General features: G+C 41.5%; 2 protein-coding genes across 5 annotated transcripts in view; one reads left to right on the top strand and one right to left on the bottom strand.

Annotated features, from left to right (window-relative positions):
* LOC135161437 (uncharacterized) overlaps nt 1-23746 on the bottom strand; it is a 103488-nt gene that overhangs the window by 54482 nt on the left and 25260 nt on the right. The window contains exons 3-4 of the mRNA XM_064119000.1: nt 20983-21082; nt 18874-19033 (exon numbers count right to left, since the gene is read on the bottom strand). Of these exons, the coding sequence (XP_063975070.1) occupies nt 18874-19033; nt 20983-21082 (260 nt within the window). The remainder of the gene's footprint in view (nt 1-18873; nt 19034-20982; nt 21083-23746) is intronic.
* Nucleotides 1-23746, top strand: part of LOC135161438 (uncharacterized) — a 72358-nt gene that overhangs the window by 10350 nt on the left and 38262 nt on the right. For 3 of the 4 annotated variants that reach the window (XM_064119003.1, XM_064119002.1, XM_064119004.1), the window contains exons 1-2: nt 19793-22381; nt 22687-22923. In XM_064119003.1, coding sequence (XP_063975073.1) covers nt 22247-22381; nt 22687-22923 — 372 coding nt within the window. In that variant the 5' untranslated portion in view covers nt 19793-22246. Of the gene's footprint in view, nt 1-19741; nt 22382-22686; nt 22924-23746 lie in introns of those variants that run through there. The other variant, XM_064119005.1, reaches the window with a different exon arrangement.

Here is a 23746-nt window from a genome sequence, read left to right on the forward strand (position 1 = left end):
TCGTTGCAACTTCTCTCACTTCGAATGAATAAAAATTCACCAAGTTGACGATCGAAATATCATGGGCATCTGATAACGGCAGCTGTATTCTACAAATATTTCGTCTATTTGAATAATTCATGGCAAACACGATTGGAAGTCTATCTTATTCAATTATTCTACAGTAGCTGTCTTTGGTAGGCGAGACCTTTTCCGACGTCTTTCTCTGAATCTCGTTTTCAATTCTCGACGCTAGTTCCTGAATTAATCGGGACATTCCACTGCAGCAATCAACACGGCGTGCAAGATTAACGAGATATCGGCATTGAAAAGGGGCCAAAAAAGCGCCCACCGGAAAAAAAAAAGATACTAAAAGGGTTTCAACGAGATGAAACAAATGAGTGTACCACGTGACGATGAAAAAAAACAACAGACGCGGAAATCCTCACCTCGGGTAGCACTGGGATAGATGGGAAGTGGGAGACACGTTCAACAGACGAAAATCTGATACGAATCTCAGTGTGTGTGTGTGAGGTGAGCCATTAATGGCACACCTTGAGCCCGCACATTTCTGGGGTGTAGGTGCGGTGTGTTAGCAAGCGCAAACGCAATTGGAGAACGCAAACGAGGATTGGGGCATTGACCGATAGGAGAAGTGAGGAGACCAAAGATGGTGAGAGAGAGGAAGGAAGACTGCATGGGTGAATCGAAAGGGGTGAGATAGTTGCTATAAAAACGAACCGGGAGGGGATGCATCCGAAAACAATGGCTCCCGCACAATAGCGGGGACCATACGCGTATGATAATATAGAATTGACGAGACAGACTGACGATTATGACAAGTTGTGGAGACTATTCAGGTGAAGACACCAGAATTATACCGGTGGACTAATAAAATATATGAGATCTTAATCTTCCTCATATTTTAGGGGATTGTTCACACTGTTCACAAAATCCACAAGACTCATGGCCACTCACCAACGAGAGTAACCACAGGGTTCATCCGGCTGATGTTCCATATCCCCGATACATTCAGGAATTTGCATCGTCCAATAAAATAAAAGTATAGGCACTACCGATCAACTCGGAACGTATCGTAAACTGGGTTAATGAGTGCATACCCTAACAATCGGATGTAATTTTTAGTTGAAAATTCTTCGTAAATGCTTCTGATAATATGCGTTATTGAATTCTCATGCCTCATGGATATTACATCAAGTTTATCGAAGATTCTGGAGCAGGGAATTCATGGCATGTGGTGGAGGCGCTGTGATTATCAAATCTCGCGGCCAGTTAGCTAAATGTTTGATGCTCTACCCTGATTTTGCTGCTAAAATGTGGTGATAAAGTTCATTATTACCCCATAAAACATTTAATGTTTAATTAATCCTCCCGAGGATAAATGTCTTAAAAAGTCTCTTAATTCTTTCTGTGTTCCATTTATCCCTTGTAAAGTTTGCAGTAGCTAATGAATGTCCCTAGAATTATCGCGGTGAATTTCACACCCTAGCAAAAACCCGAGGGTATAACCAATAGTCCCATCAGCATTGAACTTTTTGTCGGAGTCGAAAGACGAGGCTTTTACTGACACTATCCTCTCAGCATTTGGTAGGTGACAAGAGGTATGCCTCTGGGATTGAGGGAACAAAAAGTAGAAAACTTATAGACCTTCAGGATCCTCAGGGATTTTGCCAACGGCTAGACAATGGCTCCTACTTCTCACTCATTTCATTTGGTGTCATTCAAATCTCACAACAGGTCTGACCCACCGTCTTTCGATTTCCTCAGATCGTCTTCTTCTATAAGACTCCACAGGAACATGAAGTAATTCTCGTATACGGGTGTGCATTCTTTCTCTGACAGGTTTTAGGGTGATGTATTTGTAGCTTGTGGAAAGTTTGATGATGGTACCTTCGTGAGCAGTCAAGCCGGAATAAATTCTCCGAGGTAGGATTTATTCCAGAGGAAGATTCATAGGTTTGTGGCCAGGGCGGATTCGCGAGAATATAGTGCAGTGAGTAGGGAACCAAATCAACTAAACAACAGGAAAATAATGAACCAATACCGTTATAATGTTCTATCATCTCTCTCACTTTCTCATGAATCATCAGAAAAAGGCATTTTAGTGTTGGGAAATTGTAGCACGTCCGGGCACTGGTGTTGGCTACGATAAACGGAGATAAAATAAGCAATGAAGTGTAAAAAAAAAATAGTAAAATAAAAGTGGAGACCGTAGTATATTTGAGCATGGCAGAGGAGAATATCCACCGAAATGTTGAGGTTGGTACCGCGGTATAATGTCCCGGTAGGTTATTTATCGTGCGGTAAAGTTGTTAGGCGAAGCGGATAATTAGCTTTCTGTGCCTCTTCAGTTGGTGGGTCTACTTAGGTGCACCCACTGACTCTTTTGTACGTAATACTCTTGTGCATTTTGGGCTTCGTCTCTTTCTTCTGCCCCCAACGTGTTCTACCCTTTCTTACGGATTATTATTGGAGGACAAAACCGCACGGCTAAACCCTTGATCGCGGTGTACGGTTTAACAACCCTCAGGGAATTGCTCATTAACACGTTTGAATCTTCCGTAAAAGTGTATGGGCTGAATAAATTCATAAGAACACTTTTGTAACTGAATTTTCATTCTCACGGACAAAACGAGGGCGAAGAAAAATTACATTTGAAAAAGTAGTGATTGAGGTGGACATCGAGTCGAGGTTGGGGCATTTTTAATTGCGTTAATTCCGAACTTTTTACGAAATTCGTTAGATTGAAGAACGATAAATTGTTCTGGTAAATCGGAAATCAAGATAATTGAAGAGAATCTGTGATATAGAGAAAGATCAGACTGAGAAATCTCATGGCATTCGGATGCAATAAAAAGTTTGATACTTTTCTCAAGCCATCTTGCTTGCAATCCACTCTCATTAACTCCATCCCCTGACGGTGGAGTTGCGCACACCCTCAGTGAGAAGGGGCAGGGGAAGGATGGGTTCTCTTTCATCCTCCAAACGATCGGAATAGACGTTTTTCCAATTAACTGAACGCTATGGCACACTCTGTACCGATGTGTATGTACCAGTGTAGCCGTGAGAGCAACTCGCAACGAAAACGACCAATTAATTCTACAGCCGTGACCTCACCACTGAAAACGCGTTGCGTTTCATTTTTTCCAGTTCGCCCTCTGGGGATTTTTTGCTTTCTGCCGCCCTTGTCTACTTTTTCGTATCCTTCGATTTTTATTTCGTTTTCTTCCTTTTTTTCCCCATCAGTATTTTCGCTGGAGGCAATGCCGGTCTCTGTTGACTCGCAAAACGCCGGAAAATCGGGCGTGGCCACACGTTGCACTCAAATCTGTCTAGCGTGACAGGCGTCGATGAAAAAAAAAATTGTTGGACAAAAAAAATGCCAATATATCGCGACTAGTTTGTTCGATTTTTTTTTATTTTTCATCCTCTTGAAACACTCCATCTAAATGGCACTGAAGCCCCGGCAGAATGTGAAAATTCGAGAAACGAGACCACTGCGTTCTCGTTTTTTTTTTCCACCGAATTTTTGACTCCTCTGTATATGTCCAACTCTCCACCATCGGTGGAAGTACATCAGGATAAACGAATCTACGATGCGACGACGTTTTTTTTTTATTTACCACTTTTTGCTCAGTTTTCCCATCGTAATTCTTCATTTTCCTCGTCGTCCTCGGATAAACCACCGTAAAATCTAGATGGACGGGACAGGTATGAGCCATCAAGAGTGGTCGTAAAAGCATGAGGATGCATCAGCCTCCAATGACTCCGGATACAAACTGGATCAGAATTTTTTAAAACTGAATTTCCCCTCCTGATTATTCGATATTTCCTTGATTCTTTGATCCCCGCCGAATATCCGACAATGCGGATGACAGAAAAATGTAGTGGAAAATAAGACAAAGATTGAGGAGATGGAGTAACACACAGTTGAACTATAAACTGAAAAAAGTCCAGATGATAAAAGTTGAAAGAGGCAAGGCAAAATACTCGGAAACGCAATATCCGTCTTTCCGTTGGAGAAACTTTTTTAAACATTCGCTTCACCTTCTCGCTCTTCTCTCTATACCCAACTCCCATCTTTCTTCCCCCCATCGCACTGTCATCCATTCTTTTTGCCATAGGAAAAACGCACGATATAAAATTCTTCAGCCAAGAAGAAATAAAAATAAAAATCTTGAGGGAAGAACAAAAGTTAGAGGAAGATACCATAAATATTGCAAAAATGTAGCATCCTTTCTTCTTCACTCACACTCTGCTTCATTTCAGTTATGTTCTCGAATTTTCTTCTCTCACAATGGCTTTGCGAGTCGCTGATTCACTGTCTAATCCCTTCATTCATCGTTCTTATATTCTGTTGCGCAATATTTGCATCTGATGTTCACTCAGATATTCCCCCACTGGGAGACAAGTGTCATTGGTTATGTACGATAGTCGGGTATTTCTTTTTTTTTCCCCGAGATATTCACATTTTTCGCCTGGAGAATACATAGTAAGGGGCTTCTACGGAATAGTGATGTACTCGAGGAAAATCACGGTGACCCAGTTCATGCATGATGAATGGAAACACGAAAATAGCTTTCTTACAGATAGAGACACAGATTTTTTTTGTCTTTATCTGAGGTAGACAGGAGGCTGAAGGGCTCAGTGTTAAAGCTATGAAATATTATAAATCTTGGACTCAAATGTGACAATTTGTATAGGGGAGAGGGACGTGTAATGCGATAGCCCGACAATATGGACCACCGGGTACCATGCAGCCAATGAACAAAAAATTAATGGGGAGCTTGAACCCGTGGAACGCTGAAAGTATCGTTTGATTAGAGGATAACTCCAGGAGATGGGATAAAATAGGAGCTTTAGGGATGTTTTCCTGCCGGCTTTCCCAAATAATATCCAATCCGCACCCCCCACATTTGTTGACCAAACTTCATGTAGAGCAAAAAATCTGGTGTTACTGTCTCTGGTCTGAGGGGGTAAACATTTTGTTGCTGAAACTCTCTCACCTGGAGTCAAATGTTAATGGGAAGTCAATTTCATATTCTTACGAACCATTTGGATTGCCCTTCCTCACTCCTATTCAAACATTACTTCACCATGACGTGGAATTTGAACATGACGATACCAATATTTACGAGGAACTCACTCATGAAGATAAGTAAACTCACTTTATTTTACCACTGCGCTACTGCAAGAAAATACCTTCAGTGCCAGTTTTTTTCACATCGACGACAGGGAAAATAAATTGCAATCTACGCCGCACCGAGATGATATTACACGATGAAGGATGCTCTGCAATGATTGTTACAAATAGGGAAGGCGAGATAATAGCACTTAGCTGTTGAGAATGTTACTGATGGTAGATGGTAACGCTGCAATGCGAGGGGAATTCGAAAAAGTGCAGATTGTGGATGTTTACACCATTGATCGATACACTCAGAAAACGACTGAAACAAATCAACCTCCACCGAGGGTATTCCACTTTTTCTTGAGAATATCCCAGGCTTCGTTGGAGATAAAATAACTCGAATTTATTGATCACTATATCCTATACGAGACCCTGAATCCTTACAGCAGTACTCGGCGCTGAGTTACTGTACTCTCTAGAGAGAGGGAGGCAGTAAACACCCTAAGCAAGGGTTGATTATTTTTTCTTATTGCCCTTGAGATACATCACACCGACAAGAACAGTTTATTTGAGAAAAACATATATAAAAATTTATTTTTTTATCAATCTATGATTCATTCGAAATACTAAAATATTTGGCATATGCAGAATGGATTATAACATGGCCGTCACCAACTTTGATTAGTTCTAGTGAAAATGTAGTGTAAAATAAAAGAGCTTTCGTCGAACTCAGTTTGCTAAAGCGACAACAAAAGTAAAGTTTAAATTATGCGGTACTAAAAAAATACTACACGATAAAAGTTGTTCAGAAATGATTTATTAACTTTTGGCATTAAAAGAATGAAAAGTTTTGCCAGTTTTTTCTAAAGTACCTGCCAGTAATTTCCTGGAGAAGAGTTTTCACAAGAGTGGATTGAAATGTTTTCTCTCTTCTCTTTGAAGTCTTCCAAAGGTAGAAAGAGGATAGAAACCAGCGGAAGACGATCCACCCACTATATCGTCGGCTTTACTGGCCGATTAAGGGTTGAAATGCAGGGATCAGATAAGGGATCAACGCTTGGAATGACGCGACAGTGGTTGTGCTCTTGGGTTTTGATGTAAAGGTATTCCTACAGAAGGCTGTAAAAGTGCACTTATCTGAGGTAACATTTTCAGGCGTGTGAACAGGTGCTTCAGTTCCACTCCGGATATTTCTCGATTAGACTTCTGGAGAGTCTCATCAGGGAACTTTTATTCTGGGAGAATGCATTATCAATTTATCAAACTTTTTGGAATTTTTTATGGATACATCAATCATGATACGTTGGGGGGAAAAAAGCCAATCCTATTCTCTAGTGTGACTTAAAATATCATTTCAAAACCGTCAGGATTTTTATAACTGTCACGATTGGTGCCACGCATTAGTGAAGAAATTTAGAAATAGTGACATTCAATAAGTATTTTAGTAATTTTAATTGTAGTGGAATGGAGCCTGTCAGATTGTTTTTTTAAGAGCACAACCTCCAAATTATTCGAAGCGGCACGATAGCCTCCCAATTAGTCTCGAAATCTCCAAGAGAATCCACCAAAAAATTGCCCCAATCTCCAATTGTACAGCTCTAGAACGAGACGTGACAAGTGATGAGGCCAGCAAAGGGATTAAAACCGGCAATAGCCGTGCAAGTGGTCTCTCAGCATATCAAATTTTCACAGAGCCTTCGAGTACTTATGTAAATCCTCAGAATTAGTACGTCAGGTGGATTAAAAGGGTAAGTGGGGGTTGGAAATTTCAGGAGAGGAGGATATAAAAGCGGAGAGAGGCAATATGAGGGATTAAAAATTCACGATAGACGAAAGAGACCATGAGCATTGAAAAGCGTAGACGTAAGGGGAAAAGTAGGCATCCCTTCACCAGCTCCCGGTACTCATCGGGGAATACTTGGCCCTCTGGTGTGAAATCCCCCAGCGAAAATCTTGGCAAGTACATTTTATCCTTCAAGATGTCTCGGTTGATGCGCACACGGGATGTCCCAGGGTCTTCCGGGAGCTGACTAGGCACTGGATCTACGATCTTTTAGCAACTAGTCCTCACCAACCCATTCCTCCTCATCCTTCCTATCCTTTCTTCTACTCCAACTCCACAGCTGTATTCAACAATTTCTGGTTTTCAGTCCTCACCCCCAACGTCATAGTCGTTCCCATGACAACGTAATTGCAAAGCTGGACAATTGTGGTCTCTGGGCATTTTGCACTGCATCGTTTCAGCGGACGTTATTAATTCGTCGTAGTATAAGCGCACTTCTGTCCAACCAACCACCCTCTGTAACGCCCCGATCCCAGTGGTTATTGTCCCACAAGCTCATTCATCATACCACATGAAACCAAGAAAATTTTATCCCGATGTAAATCCCTCACATTCATTCAATTCTCTATTGTATTATTCCGGGTCCTCTACTTCGAAATTCATGCCAATAATATCAAGAAAAACATCGACTCGCTTCGAATTTTCAATCTGTTTAAGGAAATCATCATACACCAGATCTAAATACAAGAATGAAGCGTTTATTTGACTCTTTCCAGCAACTTCGTGCTGACCGGAAAGGACCGTGTGCCTCGGGATATTTAGCAGGTACCCAATTAAAGACATTTCCTATCGTAAAGATCACAATCGCAGTGGAAGCAGTTGCCAGAGTACTCGCAACGTTTGTCTTGGCGCCAAGTTTGATAAGTACTTTCAGAGCATTTCTCGTGTATCAGGAGACTTGGACGATGTCCAAAAATCCGTCTCAAGTGCGCTTATACTCATAATAATAATCCATCGAGATTCGAGGATATTTGTGATGGAAAGACCTCAGTTCCATTTGTTATTTAAAGGCGAATCGAACGACCGAGGGATGTCAGTCCCCGAACAACCTTCACAAGTCACCTTTGCACTTTCCCTCCTTCATGCAGGTGTATAATTTATCATCAAAAAGCCCATCCTCCCCTCCCATCTCGTTTTTCAATGTATCCCGTTTCACGGAACCCAGAGCTCTCCCAAAAGACTTCTCTGATGTCATCATCACTTTAACAGCCACTACGTGTTTCAGCACTGGCACGACTCGCCTAGCGTCCTTGGGTTACTCCAAAACCATCTCGTTTCACTCTCAGCGTAAACTCGGTACATTTTTCCTTGGAAATGTTCTTAGGTAGTTTCTCATGCTCTCCTTGGATCTGTTGTATATATTTCTTTCTCCTCTTCTTCCCCGCTTCGGCTCCTGTTTTCCACCAGTTCCCCAGTGTGCACCACGTCCGATTGCCCCCTGACCTTAGCCATCATGAAGTATAATGTATCATCCCTTCCTTCCTTGCTTCCACGGCCGGATCCGTGAAGTGTCTGTTCACTCGTTCTACAGTCGACCTTGCAGCATCGCACTCTAAGCACATTCTTCTTTTTTTTCTACCCCCTCCCCCTTTTTTTAGCTCCTCACCTTATTTCTTTGGCTGTCAGAGTAGGCATTAGTGAGAGAGGATGCCCCGGGATACGCAAGCGCCTTTCAAGGAAAACAGAGGAGATTCTCAGTGTGTGGAGTCCAGTGTTAAGTCAAGAAAAAAAAGGAAATAAAAATGAGATGAAGGGGAAGCTACGGTAAAGACGTCACGAACTTTGTTGAACGTAAAAGACCGGGCGAGATGAGTGGAATCCATTTTATCCATTTTACCTCCAGAGATATCGTCCTCTGGAGCGTGTTCCACATATGAGAGCCCTTTTCACACTTGTCGAAACATCTATTTATGGGAAAAAGTTTCATCTCTGTCGTTTCATTTCAAAATTGTCAAAGAACAATTGATCGTCGTATAGGGACGACTGTTGGATGAAGCACAGACAGAGGAGAAAAATGCTCTAGGGATTTTTTTCTTGTGCACAGCTTCAAAAGAGAGACACCGTTGCCATTTGTTTTTTTTTCCAACCCCTCCTGAACAAATTTGTACCAAGGCCCCTTTCACGTCCTCTGTTTCAGCTGCTGCCTTGATATGACAATATGCTACGTCTTTGTTCCTTGCTTGTCTGTTTTGCCACAGTTCTATGTGTTTCAGAGATGATATTTTTTTTTTGGGAGAGAGGAGGAATTAATGAGCTGCCTTCAGCAACAGGTTTTACGGTACTGAAGTGGCATCGAGTGAAGCATCTGGTGAAATGTTGAATACAGTTTCAATACAGTGAATAGAGTTCACTTCAATATTAGTTAGGTATTGAAAAAGTCTTTCAGATAGTCAGGCGAAAGTTTGAATGAGAAACTATTGTCTGGGTTGTTTCTTATTTAGAATTTTTAAGTTCAAATGCAGGTAAATACTTCGCAGCGGCCTAGCAGGTGCATGAAGCAGTGCTCGTCAGCTTCGAGCAGAAGATATTTTTGACACACCTAGCACCTGCCTTCTTGTTTAAAAGAGCCTTCTTCTCTCGCCAAATATCCGTCCGTATTACTGTTTTGCAAGTTGAGAAAAGTATAACCGGTAGAGACGATGGGAGGGGGGGGGGAGAGAGCTATGCCCATTAACCTTAATAGGATCGTTTACGACGACATGTCTGCATATCTAAAATCCCGACCCAACTGGGCTCGAGGTTTCGTTTCCACTATCTCGAAGTGGGTAAAAAGAACTAGAAGCCGGCGGAGCGGGAGAAAACGACGTCTGTTGGCTGTCGTCATTTGCTGGGGGAAAAGCCGCAGGAATGTGTTACTGATATTTTTCCTTCTTCAGTAGTGACTTTTCGGGAAACTTTTATACGCTAAATGGACCCGGAAAAAGGCTCGGTAAATATTTATATCAGAAATGCTACTTTTCTGGAGTTGTAAGGGGAAGAGCGAGTGGTAAAGGACGGCAGGAGGTGTTGCATTTTACGAGGATGTTAGCATGCTCGAGGGTCTCAAGGAACGAGGCCACTATTTACATACTTGCGTCGCACTTTGAAAGTACAGAATTTAAAAAATGATGTATTTCCATAATCTTGGTGAATGGCTCTTTGATGAGACCAGGGGCGAAGGGAGGAGAAAATTGAAGCGGAAAGTTACGAGTGGGTGGGGGAATCAGCGGGTGAATCGTTCTCAAGTTTTTAGTAATAAATCATCAGAGAAATGGTATTGTGAATATTTTATTTTCCACGGTAATAGTTGTTATCATTTTTTATTTTTCCATTGATCGCCCAGAACTTTCACGAAAGCTATTGCAAAGGCCTAAATTAATGAACCTCATGAAATTTCTTTTTACAAACAGAACGAGCTTGGGAAATGATAACGTAATTCCTTCCGGCTGTCGTTTACCTTTGAGAACTCTAATAACTTCTCCCTTCCCAATTGCTCCCTCAATAATTCACCCTTCCAACTTCCCTAATTGCTATCCCATAAATAAAGAATGTGGGTAAAGGGGAGATAAAGAGCATTCGCTCATCCACTGCAGCATAACATGAGAAAAAATTAACCGAAATGAAGTAATAAATGAATTTCAGTAGTGACCATCCATCGGAGTACATGACGAATCGTTGAAACGTGCAATGGCATCTAATGGGTGAGAGTGAAGGCAGAAAAATATTGGAAAAAAGCCTTTTATCTCATTCGCCGGGTATGGGGAGGGGGAAGAGAAGGATTACGACTGGAGTCAATGGTCCAGCGGCTGAAAGTGGATCTCATAAGCCACTCCAGGGTTTTACCGCTACATAGTGGGCAGTGGGGCTGCCGATGAAAATCCCCGCGAGACGCGGCTAACCGGAAACGTTGAAACGATTGGGGCATTTCTCCTACGTCCAAATACCCTTTCTCCGCCCCCCGCATATAGGGCATCCCTTTGTGCTATTATTATTACGGTTGATAATTCAACCGATGGACGAGATATTGTATGGAAATTTCATGACGGATATTACCATCCGGGCAAATTTAAGCGCGAAGAACTCCATTCACGATTTAGTTATCTTCTATGCAATTAATTATTACGGAGAATTTACGCCGGATGAAGGGCTTAGGGCAGACATTAATTGCTCAAAGGGTGAATAAAAATGGGGGAAGATATGAGGGAATAAATTTTTTTGCCTGAAATTATTCCCCGGACGGAATTCAAACGGTGATGACAGACTATAAATACATCTGTGACCATAACGATGGATCTATCAATTAATCTGTCATCCGATGGATAAATAAAACCCCGTAATTCAGGTGCGACGTAAATCAGGGTAAATAATCAGTTGACTGTTTCATTCTACCCTCCCAACACCAGATTTTTAAAATTAATCGTCTGGTGTAACTGATCACCATTATTTTTGGCAAATAATTCACCGCGGGTAAATGTCAGTTGGGTTCATAGGTACGGAAAGCCTTAACGATCCGGTCATGTGGTGATCCCCCATGCCTTATGGGTTTGGCACATTTCTCGAGCGAGAGGCAAACCCCGTGGTCCTCTCTCGTCTCTTGCATATGGGAGTAATTCAACCAGCATTGCTCGGTCAGTGCGGATGCGGCTTCGTGTAGTGGTGTAACGTGCACCAGTTTAGTGGTACAATTGGTCTGTAACTCCACTGCCTATACATATATATATATATTTACAGACAGAGAGAGAAAACAACGTTTCATTTTGGTGTTTCAGCTGCCGTGACGTTATCCCCGCGGGTTTGCATACCCAATTCGCCATCGGATAAGCCGCTTACGAATTTCGTTCGATCGTATCTGAAATGAATCGCAAAAGTCTGGTATAGATATATTTCCCATGCATTGAAATCGCCTTCGGGCGTATTGTCGAGTATGATAAACAATTTTTTTTGTATCGATACTGTGACGATCTTGTACACGAAATGGATTGGAAAGTTCAGATCTTATTGTTTATCGGCCGGGGCGGTGTATGAGCGCTTCGAATAACTGTCCACGCGGTAGGAAAATACCTGACGAAATGGGTTTTACATATATGTGATTTAGATGATAGGTACTTTCACTTAATGCGCGGTATATGCATCTGTTTCGATCATACATTCATTACTTCCAATTCCCTTATGCAAATGACTTGACTATTACAACCTCCAATGACATCCCAGTTGTCTCATAGTTTCACTCCCCGTGAAATAGAAATCGTCGTTGAGGAGAAATAAAAGTGCACATCAACGGCAAAAAGAGGTCTCCGAGGACCACCCATTCGAGTGGGGGATGCTAGTGAGGTCGTAGAGCGTTAGTGCGGAATGCTGTTATACCTCGAAAGGAGACGGAGACGATGCGATAACTTGTATTTTTCGTTCCTCCACTTCTTTTTTATCCAATCGTATTTTTTCCATTTTCTTTTCTCGGGGCACTCGAGTGTCGTTTTAATGCTGAAATACAATTTCATCCGGGAATAGTTGTACCGAACATATAAATTTCCCGACAACGTGAAATGTCAAATCTCCACGTCTTTAAATTACAAATTTTTCTCTCGCAATTTTTAGAGTGAGAGAATTGATGAGATGTATCAATGCATAAAACACTCTCTGGGGGTGGGGGGCAAAAAAAAATGCCCGAAAATTCTCTCGTATTTTAAAAAATACTCTTATCAGAATCAGATATAAAGAGAGTTCCATTCCATTTTCCCATGATGTCGTGACCTGTTCGTCGTTCTCGGTATTTCTCTCCACTCGTTCATTCTGGTATACACACACGATACCTCGCGAGAAGAGGTCAGTCATCTCTTTCATCGCATTTTTATTCCACCTCACGGTCTGTTTTATTTCACGGGGATGTGTGAATGCCGTTGGATAATTCCTCCTCTAATTACCAACATGATGGTGGAGGTTAAAAGCTCACGAAACAAATTCTAGAAAAAGCCAATATAAACGGCATAAGAGATGAAAAATGTTATTTCAACGCGTGAATCAGACAATTCAGATTATATTGCCCTCTGGTTTGCAAAATTAAAAATGCAAAACAAAATCCAAATTGTGTGCAACGAAAAAATCCATTGCACAGCATTTTCCTTCCACAATCGTGTCAGACGATAATTTCATGTATCGGAGTGGGACGAAGGGCGAGGGGGAGGGCAGCCTCACGTGTGCAGCAGCCCTTGGTCCATGACCGCAAACTTGCGGGTACACGAACAGTTGGCAGTGTTGCTCATTGCCACATACATCGAGAGCTTAAGCTCTACGTGTCTTCTCCCTGTTATTATTATTATTTACCAAAAACATGGTGCGACGTAAAAAAATCTTTCTCATGGAACACAGAATCGAAAAGGGTCAGCAATGAGATTCAACGGTTTTCCCTTTGAACATACTTGTGCCATTCTGCCCCTTGTCTGTCATCATTCACACGACACTGGATTTCAGTGTGGTGGTAAACTGTGAGAGGGTGGAAGGAAGGGATTTGTCATTGTAGGAGTAGGCCCTGCGGGCGCCTCCGCGTGTGTGAAGGTACCGACTAAGCCACTGCAACCGCAACACCGTACGAGTGAAGAGAACCCCTACGGCACTGCAGTACTTCGGCTCATTCTTCTGTGCGGTTCCATGTTCTACTTATGTGCTGGTCTTTCTGTCGTAAAGACTAGAGACGATGGCGAGGGAGAATTACTTTTTATACGAGGAGAGTTTAATTGAAGAGCTGAGATGATTAGAGATCGTTTTGAAATGTTGGTTCAGTCGAGTCTCAAGGCTTTGTTTAGGGGTGGATGAGATGGAGGTTTACAACCCCAGGGATACAGGGTTTGACCTCTTGATGATCCTCATTTCCACAATTTTCGGCATTTTGCTCTTCATTTAACAAGAGAAGAGACGCGATAGAAGGAGATAAGTCAGTTTGGACGGTGGACCAGGGTTCGGTGCATATCTCGAAATCTAGGGAAGATAGGGATTTTTTTTATAACCTTTTTTATGGAGGAAATTGAGTACTACAACAAATGTCATAACAAAAATTCTGCTATCTCACTTAGACTGGGAGATATTGCTCAAAAACTCGAGTCAGAGATATCAACTTATCTCATTTTACCACTTAGCTACTGTTATCATCACGGCACATCGTCGGGAAAGGGAAAAGGGAATGTTATCAGTGCGATTGGAGGTTATGGGGTCAGGCATTTAATCGCGCTTGTAAATCTTGCATCAGTCTCGCGGTGAGAATTCAAGCGCGCTTTCTCCCCGCCGATGCGCAACGACTATGCGCAGCGATTCTGCTGCGTCGCGTGAAATGAGCATCACCGCAAAGGGTAATCTCGGAGGGCAAACGAGGGGCGAGAAAAATACGAGATTGGGTTTTTACAGGGGAATGTTGAGAGAACACCTTCCGCAATGCCGTGTGAGATAGGAGCTTTTTGATCTCACAAGTCAGATTTTTTTTATTACCTAATGAGTTGCTAATTAAATCTAAGAGTCTGGAAGTGATTGTCGGGTGGATTTACTCAATTCCATTCAACTCCAATGTATTCCGCAAATAATTCTTTAACTACTGTTATTAGTTCACCGGAATTGATTGCTGAAAAAAATCTACTAAAAATACCCAATTCTTCGGGTAACAAATTTTACACTCGGAACGTGAAATTCCAATAGCATTGAACGTGCATCTATGAAAGGATAGAATCAAGACCTCGGAACACAGCCCAAAACGTGATTGGATTTCATTCGAATTGGCTTCCTCTCCAGAATGGCGAAAGCGGAAACGGGTGGTGGGTGGGTGGTTAGAAACTAGTGGAGGCCACTAACATTCACCAGCACTGGATGCAGTTTTCGGTCTACATATGATGTGGGGGGATCTCGAAACCGTTGTCATTCAATTTTGGAATTATTCGGGCAATTTGTCGCTGGAAATCAACCGACAGTATATTCCACCCTTATCCCCTCGAATGGACTCTCATCCCATCAGTAATTGCATCTAGAATGGTCTACATAATTTTCTTGATCCTCGGGTGGACCCAAGATTGATCTTCAGTCAGACTTGAGGGGAGAGGAAAGCTCCGGGATTTTTTCGGGAAAAAATAGGAATTATTCAGAATAATTTCACTCGAGAAAATTTCCATCGTTCAGAATTTCCGCAAATGGTCTGTAAATGACTGAAAATCCTGATGTCATGTGGCTCAGCTCTGGCTGCGACAATAGAACTGGTTCATTTCTCAACAATCTCGAGATCACATGTAAAAATCCTGGCAGTCGTTCAGTTCTAGCTTCATCCCCTCATTCCCCTCCCTCTGTCGCACATACAACCCACTCCTACATACACAACGACGTTTCAAAACGCTTCCAGAATATCTCGTGCAATCGAATACTATATTTTTACATTCTTTCACCAATCTTCTCTCAGTTGTCTCTCTCAATTTTTTTTTTTGTAAATTTTTCCTCCCAAGGCGATCGTGTGAGTCCGGATAAACTTTCGACGAAAAAGTTCTGAGGAAAAAGAACGTCTTGTATCGATTATTCTGGAAAGAAGTTTCACGAGTGAAAAAGGGAGGACTCCTATCGATTATAAAAAAAAGCTCAACTTCTTTAAAACCTCGGAAAATCTTTTTTAATTGCGGAACATTCCTCTCAGGTTTTTAAATTTATTTTTCCATTCTTTTTGACATAGATCTCCTCGAGGCAATAACTTTATTGACTTTCCTTCACCAAACAAGTTGCTGGGGGTTTCAAGCGGAACTTCTACCGCAAAAATGTAATAAAAATTTTCAATTGTTCCCGCACGGTACATGCAGTTCCTTTCTTTTTCAATCTTTACCCACGATAAAGTGTATTGTGAATAGAAAACGGGATACATTATCCTGCCATTCATTAGTAACAAATATGAGCCCCAATTTTCAAGTAACAGTTGAAAGTTTGCTTTCGCTGAGGCTTTCAACCCCGTTATGAAGCTCTCAATTATTCGTTCGGACAGACGTTAATTAATTTTGAAATGGTTTTCTACATGCATGGCTTCATCCTCACCTCCCCCCTCACCACCTTTTCCCGTTGTCACTGTGACCAGGTTTGCACTCGCGTACGTTCTCTCGTTCTATAGAGCTACCCCAAGTGCTTCCAACCAGTTCCCGTAAAAAAATGGAAGTAAAAAATGATGAGAATGAACAATAAAGTCTTTCAACTTTTTTAATCACACGGCGAGTACAATTTTCCACGCTTGTGCTATTTCTCGTGATCCGTAATTTTGAATCCACTGGCCGTACACTTCTGCGTATAACACAATTACTGTATCATCCATTTATCATCCCTCCCTCTTCCGCACCCCCTCTTGTCGCTGTTTCTATGTTCTTGAGAACAGTAGCAAAAAGTTAATTTCGTAGAGTCAACAGAATCTGTAGAAAAAGCTCTCGGCAATCGGATACAATGAGAATTTTATGTCGTATGCAATAACAATTTTTCTGAGGAAATTCAATGGAGGCCATGGAAAGGGATGTGAAGAGTGCCAGGGTGGGATGAACGCACGAAGTTGAATTGAAAATTTCATAAAAAATGCATTCGTCGATGCACCAGGTGGTACTTGTTTGAAATAATCACGCAACGAGCAAATAGTCCGTAGACAGCATCTGGTATTGTTAGGAGATAGCTCTCAAGATTAGTGCTACGGTCTCTGGAGATGCACTGGTGAAACTTCTCCGGGATTTGTTAGGAACAATAACTCCGCAAATTACTTTGAGGAATACTTAGCTGGATGTAGAGTGGATTAATTCTTTGCTTTTGTTCAAGTGGTGTTTTGGGGGAGTTGTATCCGCGGATGTAGAGATAAAATAGTTACCGAGGAATTTCAGCACATAAATGGACGATATTCATACTATCAATTTTGTTGTGATTGGCTATTGTTACCTTGAGGGCCTAATTATTCACTTATTTTCCACAAAAACATTTTCAATCATCCCAGTCACGCACTGATTGAAATCTGACAATAATTAATACCGAGGGCGATTAACTGATAATGTCGAAAATACTTAGTGATGTCTAGATGCTCTCGAGGACAAAAGCTCGTTAGCACTCTCGAGGGCAATCGCATATCCCTCCGTATCTCATAATAGAGAATCCTGGAGAGTCATCCTACGAATTAGCAATATGCATTATAATCCCACAGACTGAACTACGAAGTAGCCACAGGCGTATCTCCTAGGTATAACGAGGATGAATTAAACTTTGTTTTTGAACTACAACTTTCAACATTAATTCATCCATTCGCATACTGTTGAATTTCCGTTTTATTTGTAGTATAGATTAACGAGGGTGCTCCAGGCTTCTATCACTCCACTGACCATAATGCAATATCCACCAACGAAAATGTTTGGCCCCCTCTTGCCTCAAGAAGAGCATCCAAAATATTTACGTAGGATCATTTCTGAAATTATGCGATGGCCCGGAAAAAAAAACATTAAAAATAAATACCTCTGGTTCCGAATGATCGATCTACGGAAAATTCAATCAAATGTAATATTGAATTATGCAAATGAATTTGCAAGTGGACGGTTGTATCGAAATACCTGAAATGATGAGCTCTAATTTAATGGATTTTCGAGATGAATAAGGGTTCCATTAACATAACTGATTAACGACTAATTTCTTATTAATTATAGGAATGAACTCGTCGAAAAATAGACATTTAATCGTTAATTTTATGTCACATCTAATTACACATTCCAAAATTGGAAACGACTTATAATTGGCGATTCCATTTCACTGAATTTCAAGCAGTAAATGCCCAGGGCTCATTGGACGTAAATGACCTCAGTGTTTCAAAGTTCGGGTCTTTATTCAACGCTTAGTAGATATGCTTGCAGTAACTTCAGGATACCGCAGCTTTTCCTTGACACTAATCTTCTTCCATCATTACTCTTTAATGCGAGCACTTGGGAAATCAGTTACAGAGAGAATGGCGCAATCTTTGGCTTTTCAAGGCACGGTTTTCGTTGTTACCCCTTGATTAATGGATCCTATGTAATAATTCTGTAAAGAGAGATCATTATGATCTGTAAGACCCTCGGGCTACCGAGTGAGATTTATCATACATTCAAACCGAATAATTTGGGAACAAAATATCAAATTAAATGACTAAACCATTAAATTAATCCTTAGTGTCCCCCGGATTCATTTAAAATATTTTTTAATTGTCCAGACCCCCCATTTCTGATTTACGATTGTTTTTCCCCATTCTTTTTGAAAAATGGCTGACGAAAAATCGATTTGCGTCAACTTTCCCTTCCGACATCTCCCATCGTCCATCAAAAGTCGCTCAACGTGTCCCTGGATCTCCTAGAAACCTTCAAAACTCACTGACATCCCCCCTCAGGCGAGAACAATTTATTTGATAAGTCTGAAAATTGTTCCAAGTAAATGGCTCGATCGATTAGATTGAAACACTTGGGATTAAACTACAGATAAAAATTGGTCGACTTGGAGTTGAGTAATTTAATAGAGCGCGCCGTGTTAAAAGTTTATCTCTCAAGGATCCTAAGACCTCGTCGAGGATTGCTGTAGGAGGCAAGAAAGCATCCAGGTTAAAAGGCGCGAAGAGGGACCGGGTGAACACAGCGAGGGGTGCACTGGTAGTAACACAGCGAGTTTACTCCCGACGAGAGAAACCAATTTCCAAACTCGAAACTATCCGAACCGCACGTCTCCCCTAATATTGCAACTGCCTCACCTGGTAACTCGATTCAACGTACACGTAACTACTACCAGAATCGTCACTTTTACGGTCCACGATATCGCAGGGGTCTGGCAGATTTGGAGAATTATCGGGCCCAAGGGTTGACTGTGTTTTAAAGACTTGGGTTGAGGGGCGCATGTGCATTACTAAGAATTAAATTATTGGGTTTGCGAGACTTACGTCTTGGGCTGAGAGAATTCTGGTCGCTGGTTGAATTGTTATGCTGCCAGAGTGTGGACGATGGTGGAGGGAATCCGGGGTATCGCCTCGGGAACACACGCCCCCGTACCAGGGAAGATCACTTCCGGTTCTTCGGTGCCTGTATTTTCTCCACGCGTGTCTGAAGACAGAGGAAATATCATTAAATATTAGAAAAATCTAATCTGGTTATTTTGGCTACATATTTGTCTCCACATAGGGGATCTATCAGTGGAGATAGAAAATACTATATCGATCTATACGAATATCAAGTTTCGTTGTGAGTTACTGTAGAGATATTTCTACAGTTACTCAATGTTTTTAATGATGAATCCCCATCGCGAGTAATTGGTAACTCTAGAAGGATCTGGATGAGGTGTTATTTTAAAAAATTGGAAAAAACCACTGTCTATTCCTGCCTGAAATGTAGAATATTACAAAAATTCTAGAGCTATGGTAAAAAAATTCTAATTAGACTAGATAAAAAAATTTAGGCGAGCGCCTTTTGAAAGGTTTAATAAGAATTTACAGTGGGCGGTTATAATCGCTAGAATACAATGAATAGTCGCTCATATATTGTTACGAGATACTATCACTAGGGCGTATACTGCTTTTATCGATATTAGAGCTGTTTCCATCATAGGTAACTAGAATCCGTGTCTTGATGAAAAATTTCCTCAATTAATCTGGCCACAACGCGGAACACTCAAATTTCATGAAGCCCTTCATCTCCACGAATGGGTCATTAGCGTTTGTGGTATACGCTAGTTGATAACTGTTCGTGATTTATCCGATTTTTTTCCTCTGATTATCATGCCCTAAATTAATATTGCATTAATTTTTATTGAAGGCTTGAATGGATGTAATCTGATACAAAAATTAAAATTAATAATTCCCGACACTTCCTCTCCAAAATGTCGTTACCCAAAAGAACTAAATAGCCACCAGGGAATGAAGGGTCTCCCTTTATATAGTGACCATCGATATCTCGATCCATCAACGTAGAAATTTATAGCGCGTGGGTGTGAGGTGCACAAAGTGAGAAAACCTGACGGACTGTTCCTGCTGAAATACTCGCGTCGCAGTTTAAGCCAGTTCTGCGCAGAGAGAGAGAGAGAGAGATACAGTGAGTGCAGCGTACATTGAATTGCGACATTAATCAATGTCACTATGGTCTCGAGGACTCCCACTCTCCTCGATCTTTGGGTGAATATATGGAGTTAGCGTTTCCCCTCACCGATGCAGCCTTCTGTTGACTTATGACAATTGTTAAATCTGCGAGGCTGAATGGTGTACCCGACGTATAAAGGAGAGGAGAAATCTCGACGGAGATGAATGTGAAGGATTGAAGGTGAGATAATGTTGTTGAGAGGTTTGGGATACGTTGGACACTAATCCCCTGATGGCGAGCGACTGCAACGTGAAGTCTTTTCTCCTATTATTCGACAGAGTGTGGGCGCGTTCAACGAGAAAAACGATGTATGTACATGTGTGTAAGCTGACCTACATCACCCTCATGTGATAAGAACAGTTTCAAAGACGTGTAAAATCCGAGTATCGTTACTCCCGCTTAGAGATACTTTCTCTCTTTTCACTGCACTTTGATCCGGGAAAAATTACTTGCTCGATAAATACATCATTCATGTTGCTCAAAGAGATAATGAAGAAAGGGGAATAATAGGTGGAAGTCTTGAAATTATTTTAGTCGTTTATCCCGGCTGATCGATAGAGTCACAGGCTTAAGTAGACAGCTCGTAGATACGTCAGACGTTATCGGAGAAGGTTTATGGAAAGGCTTTTGTGGCCGTAAATGTCGTGTACAGTTGTCAATTGTCGGTGGATTGTTCTATGAGGTGTGAAATTAGATTGCTTTTATCAAAAAGACAAGGGGGATAAACCTCGAGTTTGAAGAAAAGGGAAACTCAATGAATCTCAAGAACAAAATTGAAAATAAAATGGATTTAGAACACAATCCGATTTATCTGACAGTTTAAGATATTAATAGTGGGTATAATTTTGTAGGAAAACTCACAATATTAATTAACAATAACAAAGTACATTTTATTCTGAATAATGGACTATTGATTTTACCTGACTCCAAATACAATGGCAACGGCGACGATGAGGGGCACCAGGGTAGCAAGACATGCCAGTAGCACAGTCTTCATGTCCGAGAATGCCGCGAGAATGCCTGCAATGTAAAATAATTCCATTATATAGGTTGTTGAACGATAAAATGTTGACAATTAACATATTTCATCAACTAATCCAAAGAATGCAGGTGAAATGGAATTTCACCGGTTTTTTCAGTCACGAGTACGGTTCCCCGGGGGATTGCGTTAACAAGTAGAAATAGTATACGTGTGAGAGGACAAGTACTTGAGCATTGTACATGGGTGGTGGGACGTGCAGAGCAGCAGTAAAAATTGCCGGCACACAGCCGCCCGCTTCCTCTCCGTCAGTGCGTCGAGGAAGGACACAGAAGGCAAGACGAAGGGAGAGGGATGCACGGCCGGTGGCCTGGAAAATACTTGCTTGCACAAGCAAAATCCAAACTCTCAGCGCCACCCAGCAGCCGATGGAACACGCGCAAAATCATATATGGTAAACAAAGCCACCGAACGCACGGAGCTTTTCTTGGGGTGAGAAATGTATAGACGATGGGAAAGGGAGTGAACAGGTACATACGCAATTGGTAGCGCCTGGGGGTAGGTTCTCATGGTTCCATGCATGAAGGAAGAAAATATATATCGAGAAATATTGAAAATCAGATAAATGCAATCAACTCTTGGGGGTTGATGTTTGCTCAGGGGAGACTGCTTCACCCTGAAGTTGATAAATAAAATATATTTAAAGTTTTTTGAAGCAGAAATTAATTTATGAAAATGGAATTCATTACCACCGCTGGAGCAACTCTCGGTTATGAGAATTTTTTTTCATCATAAATGTGAGGATAACCTCGGGCTAAGGTTTTAATAATCATAAGTTCGCCGGGTACGTCTACAAGGGATGAATGGGGAAACAAAAATACGTATGTTAATTAGATAATGTACATTGCACTGACATTGCACATTTATCACTCTTCGTGAATACGAAAACGTGTCATGACAGACGTTGAGTGTACTACTGCATTGTCATGTGCGGTTAGAGGGATTCTCCTCCGCGCTTGTCAACTGTCCCCGTCAGTTTCACTCAAATCCGCGGCTAATATCACTCGGCATGGCGGGCACGCAACAGCCCACGTCTCGGAAAATCGAAATTATACACGTGTAGACTTCAAGTGACTCGGAGAATGAATATCGTGAAAATCCATTGAAAATGTCACACTATTTCCGTGACAATCGTTATAGAAAATATGGACGAGTGGTCGGACGATGATTTGTGTAGGATCACCGAGTTATTCGGGAAGTACCCGAATTTGTGGGACCGCAAGCACGAGGATTATCACAATCTCCAAAAGAGATATCACAGCTATTGTCAAATCCTCGAGGTAAATTAATTTTGGCCAAGTTAAACGGCCGATTATTTCTTCTATTTTTTTTATTTGAACTTCCTCAATCGATCATCTCAGTCCCCAATCGATTTTTATCAGGCCCCTCCCACTCCATGTCGCCATAAAGAATGCATAGAGTTATCAAAATGGAATAAAAAAAGTTATCAGAGGGGTAGAAAGAGAGGAGTGATTTTTTCAGGGTTCATGGTGTTCATGGGGTCTATTTTCCACGGCCGATAGTACATGAAACCGGTTATTCCTGTATAAACATGGAATATCGAAAAAGTCATTTTTATTCATAGGGCCTTTGCATGCCGAACGTGTCGGTCAGAGATGTACTATCAATACTGCGGGAGCTTCGGTGCGCTTATGTGTCGAGTCTACGAGTGATGCTGGTAGACCCTTATGGGAAGAATGAACAACTCCGTGGTAGTAATGGGGGTTGCCCGGATCGACCAGTGGGCAAATGGTTTTGGGTCATGCACGGATTTCTCTACGATCATTTGGACGCCGACGAGAGGCTCACTGAATATCCGGATGTATGTATTATATAACATGAATCGTTGGCACGTTTCAACAGTTCTATTACACCGCCTCCCTTCCTCCGGCCAAATCCGGAGCAATTTCACGGTGCTACGTTTATCCATCCTAAATCCACGGCAAATGTAATTTAATCCATTTCTCCATGCATCTCGAAGCGCATCAGTTGAGGGAGAATCGTCTCAATGATCTGTAATTGAAATTTTAACGATCAAAGATGTATTCATTTGATATCTATGACCTCCAATATTCATCGTATTTTCTGAGTAATTATTTTATTCATCGGGAGAGCCGCTCAACTTCCATGTAATTCTTTCGAGGAGTAATAGAAAGTCAACATGAAAAGTTCAACGGGGGTGCGGAATCCTAAATTACTTTTGATAAATTTATGGAGCATCAATGGGGGAGAGTTATAGGGTCGGTGCAATTAATTAATTCAATACAAATGAGACGTGTAGTCGGATTCAATGTGTAATCCTTCTATGGTTGACAGAATATCCGGTGGGCTTAGAATTATTGCCAAATGGGCAAATGGGGAACATTATGGAAAAGTCACTGGTGAGTGTTTGACTGATAAAGCTCATTATAGGTTGGCTCATGGGAAAAGAAAATCAATGAATTCAATGGAATGAAATTTATTTGATTTCACTGGTAATTTACTGAGATAAGTTATATGTTCTCCCTCACGATATCAGATATTCCTCGAGCATATCTAAAAGCTTATGGGAACTCTTAAATTCCAATTCATGGTTCTTTCATTCAGCCCTCAAGAATGACGCCTTGTCGATACTAACCTTGCGGTACGCGAAATACCGCTGCCAT

Source organism: Diachasmimorpha longicaudata, chromosome 4 (genome assembly GCF_034640455.1).
Source record: "Diachasmimorpha longicaudata isolate KC_UGA_2023 chromosome 4, iyDiaLong2, whole genome shotgun sequence".
NCBI lineage: Eukaryota > Metazoa > Arthropoda > Insecta > Hymenoptera > Braconidae > Diachasmimorpha > Diachasmimorpha longicaudata.